The sequence below is a fragment of the Panthera pardus genome, unplaced genomic scaffold (genome assembly GCF_024362965.1).
Source record: "Panthera pardus isolate Hobbes unplaced genomic scaffold, ASM2436296v1 HiC_scaffold_17, whole genome shotgun sequence".
In the NCBI taxonomy this organism is placed as follows: Eukaryota; Metazoa; Chordata; class Mammalia; order Carnivora; family Felidae; genus Panthera; species Panthera pardus.
In genome coordinates this window covers 100,834,878-100,843,368 of record NW_026526732.1, presented here as the reverse complement: position 1 = coordinate 100,843,368, position 8,491 = coordinate 100,834,878, and the positions used below count along the sequence as shown (strand labels likewise).

The 8,491-nt window shown below is 44.2% G+C and overlaps 1 protein-coding gene across 2 annotated transcripts; it reads right to left on the bottom strand.

The window, feature by feature from the left end:
* Positions 1-849: 849 nt before the first annotated feature.
* LOC109271755 (glutathione S-transferase A2-like) lies at positions 850-7,780 on the bottom strand. Of its 2 annotated transcripts, XM_019457411.2 has the most exons (5): positions 7,763-7,780; positions 6,257-6,276; positions 3,642-3,783; positions 2,110-2,241; positions 850-1,246 (listed from the first exon to the last, which is right to left on the bottom strand). In XM_019457411.2, the coding sequence occupies exons 1-5, from the start codon at positions 7,763-7,765 to the stop codon at positions 1,121-1,123; spliced, it is 423 nt and encodes a 140-aa protein (XP_019312956.2). In that variant the 5' UTR covers positions 7,766-7,780; the 3' UTR covers positions 850-1,120. The 2 variants fall into 2 exon arrangements, with proteins under 2 accessions (XP_019312956.2, XP_019312955.2); XM_019457410.2 differs by lacking the exons at positions 6,257-6,276; positions 7,763-7,780 and adding an exon at positions 4,437-4,530.
* Positions 7,781-8,491: the final 711 nt, after the last annotated feature.

The following is an 8,491-nucleotide window of genomic DNA, read 5'->3' as shown; positions in this document are numbered from 1 at the left end:
CAAATCTCTGGAACCTGTGAATGTGATCTTATTTGGAGAAGAGGTCTTTGCGGATGTCATTAAGTTAAGGAACTTGAGATGAGATCATCATGGATGATCTAAGTGGATCCTAAATCCAATAACACATGTCCTTATAACATAAGAAAAAATACAGATACACACAAGGTGAGGTGGTACAAAGATGGAGGCAGAGATGCAGACGATGTGGCCATGAGTCAAGAAAGGCAAGGAGTGCAAAAAGCCAACAGAAGCTGGAAGAGGCAGGGAAGGATTCTCCCCAGGAGCCGCTGGAGGAAGAGCAGCCCAGCCACCATCTTGACTCTAGACTTCTGGCCTCCCAAAGTGTGAGTTCTGTTGTTTTAAGCCTTCCCTCTGTAGTACTTTCTTAGAGCAACCATAAAAAACCACTGTATACTCCCATCTACTGCCCCCCAATATCATGGGAGTATTGTGAAGAAAACCCTAGACAGTGTATCACTCCATCTATCAAACATTTAGTACATTATCTCTAAAATGTAAACAGTTTTGGGGTGCCTGGGTGGTTCAGTCAGTTAAGCATCTAACTTCGGTTCTGGTCATGATCTCATAGTCTGCAGTCCATGGGTTCCAGTCCCACATTGGGGTCTGTGCTGATAACTCAGACCCTGGAGCCTGCTTTGGATCTTGTGTCTCCCTCTCTCTGCCCCTCCTCCGCTGGCATTCTGTCTCTCTCTCAAAAATAAATGAACACTTAAAAAAAAATTTTTTTAAAGAAATACAGCAAATACAAAGGAAAAAAAAGAGCATTTTTTGTGTTACTAAATATAGGCCACATGAAACTTTCTACTTCAATCTTTTGGACAAGGTATATGATAGCTGTTATGACAATTTTTTAATACATCAAAGAATCCATTAAATTTTTTTCTCCCTTTATTTATTTTTAAGTCCAAGAGATGTCCTAGGGGCTGATCATGATTTGATATTTGGTAAAAACAAAATAAATTGCTTTGCAAATCTTCATGTAGATGAAATTATATACTTTTGAAAACTTTACTAGCCTCACAATCATCAGGATCCACATCAGGTAACGCACGTCATTGTTGGAAGCCCCAGATGCAAGTGCTGGCCATCCATGCCCACTTCATTTAATCCTGAAAACCTTCCTTGCTTTTTCTAAATCTTCCTCACTGATAGGAGGCTTCCTCTGGCTGCCAGGCTGCAGAAACTTCTTCACGGGAGGGAGATTGCTGATTCTGGTCTTCAGGGCCTGCAATACACAAGGGCACAGCCTCAGACGGAGCCAGGGCCAGCCCCATTCCTGGCACAAGCCAGAGACCCTCCTAGACAAGGACCAGCTGAGTGCCCTCCATCAGCACCAGTGTGAGGCTGGGAAATACACAGCCAGTGAGACAGGAACATGGGAGGAAGAAAAGACAGCTCGATCCCATTTTCCCCAAAGATGTCTTTCTTTCAGGTTCTATTCAGTTTCTATTCAGTTTCTTCTTCCCTACACGAAATCCTGTAGCTTCATTGCTTTTGTGCAATACAGGGAAGAGGATTGTGTCTGTCAGAATCCACACACATCAAGTCTCCAAGCAGACAATGAAAATGTAGGAAAATTGCCCTGGACGAGAGACAGAAAATATAGAAAGCTGAACCATGAGACTGGTCAAAACCAGGCATCCCACTGAGAGAGGGACCGAGAGAGGGAGACTCTGCCCAGGGAAACATGATGTCTGCCCTTAGGAGCAGGTGCGGAGGGAAGAAATCAGAAGGCAGGAAACCTCCTCAGACAGGCACAGGAAGGAAAGAGAAGGACACAGGTGGATAAGGGAAATCCCAGAGAAACCAAGGACAAATGCCACAAAGCAATGGGGATGGGGAGACTGATGCCGAGCCCTGGGTCCTTCTCATGGTAAAGACAAAGTGTTCTTCTTGGGGAAGCATCCACCTCAAATGTTCTGGGCATGACAAGATTCTCTGCATGCCTCGACCAGCACCCAGGAGGTAATTAATGCTGGACACGTGGGGACAGCCAAGTCCTGGGCAACGATGGGACCCGAATGTAAATGTTAGATTCTGGAGGGGGAGATGCGAGCCTTCCCTCCTGAAGGCTGTGAGAGAGATTACCTTCAGCAGAGGGAAGTTGGCCATAAGGCTGGGGTCAAGCTCTTCCACATAGTACAGAAGTTCAACCAGGTGAATGTCAGCCCTGCTCAGCCTGTTGCCAACAAGGTAGTCCTGTCCGTGGCTCTTTAACACCTGGCAGGTTTGAGGAATTACATCATGAGCACAGGCATGGTCAGGCTGGGTCCCTCTGCCCCTCCCCACACTCTCCAACCCAACCTCCTCACCTCTGCTGCCTCACTGAGGGGGTGTTGGCTGCAGACCCTCTTTGCTGCGCTCTGACTCAGTGTGACAGCAGGTCTCTGCTGTTCTTTCCCTGCTCCTCAGCTGAAGCCCCAGCTACCGTTTCCCTGAAACGTGTGCTCCTGTGTATCCCTTTCAACTATTCTGATGTATGCAACTTTTCCTAATAAAATGTTGGGGAAATTCACAAAATTTATTAAAACATCCCAATAATATGCAAATGATAACGTGAAGAGAAAACCCCACGGCATCACCAGCTTAAGGCACTTTGGGTAAATACCCTTTCACACTATGTACACATATAGAAACATGGATAATTGTTATGCAAAGAATATAAGACCACTTTAAATGCCATATGTTAACATATGTTTTTCATTTAACTTACCATAGGGCGCTTTGATTTCAAAGCGAGTGGGGGCAGGGGCAGAAAGAGAGGGAGAGAGAGAATCCCAAGCAGGCCCTGGGCTGTCAGCACAGGGCTCAGTCTCACCAACTGTGAGATCAGGACCTGGGCTGAAATCAAGAGTGGGATGCTTAACCAACTGAGTCACCCGGGTGCCCCAGCCCATAGTTTCCATTTAGCATGATTTCAGGTAGTTTGGATCTTGAAACATTCTCCTCTTACGTCCAAGGAGAAACATTAACTGAGATAAGCACTGTCTATAATGATGGAACCTTATTTCCTTAGTTTGCATGGCTGTCCTCTGAAGTGTGAGAGCCATGCCTTCGAGTAGGTCAATTCTTTTCTCCCTAACATCTCTCCATCTGTATCTTCCTCTTCATCACACTGCCCTCATCTCTGACTAGATACACCTCATCTGTCCACCCCTAAGACACTGCCACTTTCTCCCAAAGGGCAGCTGGTCTCATGTCTCCCTATCTCCCTACGCATGTTGCCACAGTATCTCCTGTTGCATTGCTCTCACTGTGGTCCTCTTGGACCAAAGCCCCTATGTGGTGCTCTGTCTGCAGGACCTACTCCAATGTCCAGTGTGGCTCTCAGAGCCTTCAGCAGCCCAGGCTCTAACTATGACCATGAAAGTCTGCCAAATAGAGAATTCTCAATTGGCTCCTGGTAAGTTGAAGTCTTGTTGGAAAATTAAAACTTGGGTATCACTGGTGCAATTCTTCCTCACAGTCAGTTTTTATGAAACGCCTTGAGAGTCAGGGTGCTGCGTCAGTATTCAGGAAGGCTCATTGGAAGTGAACGTAAAGGTTCAAGGAATGCCAGCCACTGTCTTTCTTTGTCCTCTATGTCCAGCACCCAAAGTGCTCAATGACTGTCCACTTACTTTTTCAAACACGGGGAGATAACGATCTGTTACTTTCTCTTTGATCTGGGCAATCTTGGCCTCTTTCTGATCAGGTGGACACAGAGGCAAAACGAGGATCATTTCATTCAAATCTGCCATACCTTCTATGTACATATCTGTCCTGAAAGACAAAATGACCGAATTGTCAAATGACTTCTGCCTTGTTTTTAGAGTTGAAAAACATATAAGAACGGGCATCAGGAGGTAGCAATGTATATCAGCTCCACTGGATTCAATTTTAATGTTTATTTATTTTTGGGAGAGAGAGAGAGAGAGAACAAGTGGAAGAGGGGCAGAGAGAGGTGGGAGAAAGGATCTGAAGCAGGCTCTGTGATGACAGCAGAGAGCCCAATGTGGGGCTTGATCATGACTGCGAGATCATGACCTGAGCTGAAGTCAGATGCTTAACCGACTGAGCCACCCAGGCACCCCTGGATTCATTTTTATATGCCAGTCATTCAGCTCTGATTTTTACTTGATTTGACCATTTCATCCTGGAATAAGCCATCAAGGTACATATACATGTCTAAAATTGTCATTACACTCATGACCAAATAGAGGGACAGAGTCACAGACAAATCAGTGAAATCCTGCAAATACCCATTAGGACCATACCTAGGGTCTATCACTTCTGCCATGGCTTATTCTGTGCACAAATGGAGTGTGACTCTATGTGGCTATGACCTGCCCCCTAAGTGATCTCCAGAGAGAGTCCCTGGAACAGCCATCTCAGTCATGTTCCCTTCCTCTCTCATCCTGTTACACCACACAGACCTGTTTATGTGCCCAACGTCAGCAGGTTTTCCAATTATTTCCCACAGCACATGGTTCCACACTCTGTCCATATGCAGTTGCCCAACTCTGGCCTTGTTTGCATTTCTCAAGTCTTCACCTAAAATATCCCCTGAAATGGTGAAATTCTTAATAGTTTCAACCAGTGCATATTATAAGGGATCTCTTTTTCTTTTGTTTCAAACTGGCTTTTCTATCTTACTTATAAAAATACCGGTTCTGCTGAAATATATTCACATAATTGTCACCCTTTACAATGTATTTTTGTAGTTTTTAGTACATTATGAAACCATCAACACATTCTAATTCCAGAACATTTTTATCACCCCCAAAACAATTCTGTGCCCGTGACAGCCACGCGCCATAATCTCATCCCTCCAGCCCCAGGCAACCACTCAACTACTTTCTGTTTCTGTTGATTTAAACATCTGGACATTTAATACAATTGAAATCATGCAATATGTGGCCTTTTGTGTCTGGTTTCTTTCATATGGTATGTTTTCAAAGCTTATCCTTGTTGCAGCAGGCATCAGTAATTTATTTTCTTCGTGGTTAAATAATATTCCATTGTATGGATATTCCACCTTTTGCTCATCCATCCATCGCTGATGGACATTTTATTTATTTCACCTTTGTGACTACTAAGAACAGTGCTGCTATAAATGTTTGTGAACAAGTTCTTGTGTGAATATGTTTTTAAATTCCCCTGGGTGCATATGCAGCAGAATTGCTGAAATATGACAACTATGTGTAATTTTTGTGTACTTGCTGAGAGTCCTTTACAAGATTTAAATTTCAATCATGTGGTCCCATCACAACAGACAGGAGATTGCCCAGACAGCATATTGACTAAATCTGGCTGCTTCAGTCCTGTATCAAAGTGTTCAAAGTAACCGTGGCACCTTGAGGACCAGCCTCTGCTAACTTTTGTCAAATGGCCAGTTCATGTAACTGGCTGATAAGTTAGGGTCCTAGTCATTATAATTTCTGTAATTTCTGAAACTTGTAATTTCTTAATTTGTAATTTCTGAAACTTGAGAATCCAAAGGATCCTCCTTTGGATCCTTCCTTTCTCGAGCCTGATTCTCTAGACACTCAGACACTTGTCCCTTGTCTCTAGTTGTTGGCTATCTTCAGCTCCTAAGGCCTGAGTACATGAGTCATGTTGCACCATCCTCTTGGTTTCATAGTTCATCAGTTTTGGAAACCTCTGTCATTCTGCTGTACCTGTAGACACAACCCCTTATATAACCACACTCACTTGAGCCCACGCCAGGTTTACTATTTCCTCTCCCTGGTAGGTCTCTCCTGTGCTAGACCTCAGTTATACCACCAAGGCCTCTACTGCTGTTGGCCATAAAACCTGTGAGCACAGTCTTGTTCATTCAGGGAAGGAACTAGATTGTTCCTCTTAACTGTTGCTGAAAACCCAGAAAATGTACCAAACAGGGCTCTCTCTTTTATGTCTTTCCCTCAGAGGTCATATTTGGTGGCAATGTCGTTGAGAATAGCTCTGGTCTCTGGGGCGCCTGGGTGGCTCGGTCGGTTAAGCGTCCGACTTCGGCTCAGGTCACGATCTCATGGTCTGTGAGTTCAAGCCCCGTGTCGGGCTCTGTGCTGACGGCTCAGAGCCTGGAGCCTGTTTCAGATTCTGTGTCTCCCTCTCTCTCTGCCCCTCCCCTGTTCATGCTCTGTCTGTCTCAAAAATAAATAAATGTTAAAAAAAAAAAATTAAAAAAAAAAAGAGAATAGCTCTGGTCTGTACCATCTTCATTCCATCGATTTCGACCATTGGCACTTACTGGAACTTACAGACTTCCATCTTTTGAAAAAAAGAAAAAAAAAAGCAGAGTTAAATGTTTTATGGATTATACTCTTTTTGGATGAAAAAAAAAAGTTTGTGGAAATGACTAGAGATTTTTTTTAAAATGACACTAAAATGACCTGCTAACACTTTAACAGAATGGCATTTTATTTTTAGGTTCCTAGAGTCCTTGTTTTTCCTCTCAGTCTTTTACTCTTTACCCTATTATTTCATTTATCTTTTGATTTCTCATCCAGGTCCATGAGAAGTCCCACACAATTTTGTGACAATTTATCTTCATGGAGACTTTAGGAAGATGTTGGAAGAGGGCTACAAGGCTGCCAACCAGATGTCATTTCAGATGGGAAGTTCCCAAGTTAAGTCTGCAACAGCACTCCAGCCCGTCCTAAAGGTTAACTTGCTTCGAGTGAATACACTCCTTCCTTGCTGACCTAAGTCCCTGGATCTGTGACAGACTGGCCACGGGCCTTGAGGAGTGAGGGATCAGACCTTTCCCAGGCTGCAGAAGCCAGTGGGTTTGTTTGAAGATGCCTTGGCTTTCTGATTAACACAGCAATTTTTTTTTTCAGCAAAATATTTTTCTTTTTTAGGTCATACAAATGATTTTACTAACCTCCCTTTGTGTATCTGTAGACCTTACCCTCCTCTGCAGAAAGAAGAGCACTCCTGCGTATTATGAAATAGGAACTAGACCCGCTCACACAACTCTGAGCAGTGAGATGACATTTGCAGCTGGCATCAAGTCTGTGCGTAATTGAGAAATGTTGCAGACCGCTGCATTCCCTTTACTGATTAACTACCCTGACCCCCCTGAAAAATTCCTTTGGAAGCCTTGGAGTCGGCTTTTGGACAAGAGTCTGCTTCTCCCCATGTGTCCAGCCTCCTGAATAAAGCTCATATTCCTTTCCAATCAAAACCCACCTCTTGAGTATTGGCCTTTTGAATGACAGGCTTGGAGCTCATAAACAAGGCTCATGGTGTTCATGGCACTTAAATGAGTTTTGAAAGAGAGTTCTATGGAGGGGTTCCTTTCCCTGCTCTTCAAAATCTGCATTATTTGATTGGATATTAGCTTGCAATAACCCACCAGAGAAAAGAACTCACATAACTGCTGGCCTATTTCTACTCTTTTCATTCTACTGCATGTGTTTGAGAGTCTTTGCGTGGGCAGGCTATGTGGGATCCTGAACTCAGCTCACTTGGGGGCAGAAAAGCTGAGAGTGCAAGGGGAGGGCATTCACAGGATATGGTGGGGGGGGTAGGGGGGGGGGATAGTTCCTTTAGCAAACACTCAGAGTTCAAGCCCACCCAGCCTTGAGTGAGGTGGAAGATCTGCCCAAGGAGCCCCGCCCCTTACCTTGGAGGCACTCATCTTCCATTCCACCACCCCCAGCTCCCACCACACTCACAAGTAGGTGTTCAAACCCTAACTTATGACTTCTACCTGATCCCCTCATCCGAGGAATTAGATACCTGGTCTTACCATTCTTTAAGTTACCCAAGTCTTCTTGGAGTTTCTATAAATTTCTCTTTGGACTGGAAAGCAGAAACAGTAAACGAGTTCTTGTTATTTCATTCCATAACATTATAGAACTTTGAAACCTGAATGGCGCTGTCTGGTACATACTATGGAGAAGGTAAGATTTCTGAGTGTGGCCAGGAATGCAGAGGAGCATGATCATGGCCATTTGGAAATTTAGATTAGACCCATCAAGACAACAGCATGGGCTGCAGCACGTAACAGCTTATTCTTGTCGGTTCAATTGACCTCCACCCCCTTGGTGATGGGGTTGTCATTGGCAATGATTAGGTTGTGATTGGGAAGGGGGATGTCATTTTGGAGGGGAGGAACTGAGGAGTCCTTCTAGTTATGAGTTTAATATCTCAGAAAAGCCAGTCTCACCACATGAGACAGACAGGACATTGCGTGTGCCCCAGTGTGGGCTATGCCACTGGGAGCCATGACCAACTCAGATGTTGCCACCAGGGGCCTCTGCGGCCATTTATATCACTACATTCCATTTTATATTTAAAGAAAGAAAGAAAGAAAGAAAGAGAGAGAGAGAGAGAGAGAGAGAGAGAGAGAGAGAGAGAGAAGGAAAGAAAGAAAGAAAGAAAGAAAGAAAGAAAGAAAGAAAGAAAGAAAGAAAGAAACAGACAAAAGGATCACCTGGAGAACTTGTAGAAGCACAGATCCTGGGCCTCCTTGAGG

Bases quoted from the DNA above. Each gene is read 5' to 3' on its own strand.
- LOC109271755 (XM_019457410.2), bottom strand. From the start codon at position 4,507: ATGGACAGAGTGTGGAACCATGTGCTGTGGGAAATAATTGGAAAACCT. The intron at 2,242-3,641 runs GTAAGTGGACAG...CAAACCTGCCAG, and splicing joins ATCTCCCCGTGTTTGAAAAA to GTGTTAAAGAGCCACGGACA. The intron at 1,247-2,109 runs GTAATCTCTCTC...TGTGTATTGCAG, and splicing joins CCAACTTCCCTCTGCTGAAG to GCCCTGAAGACCAGAATCAG.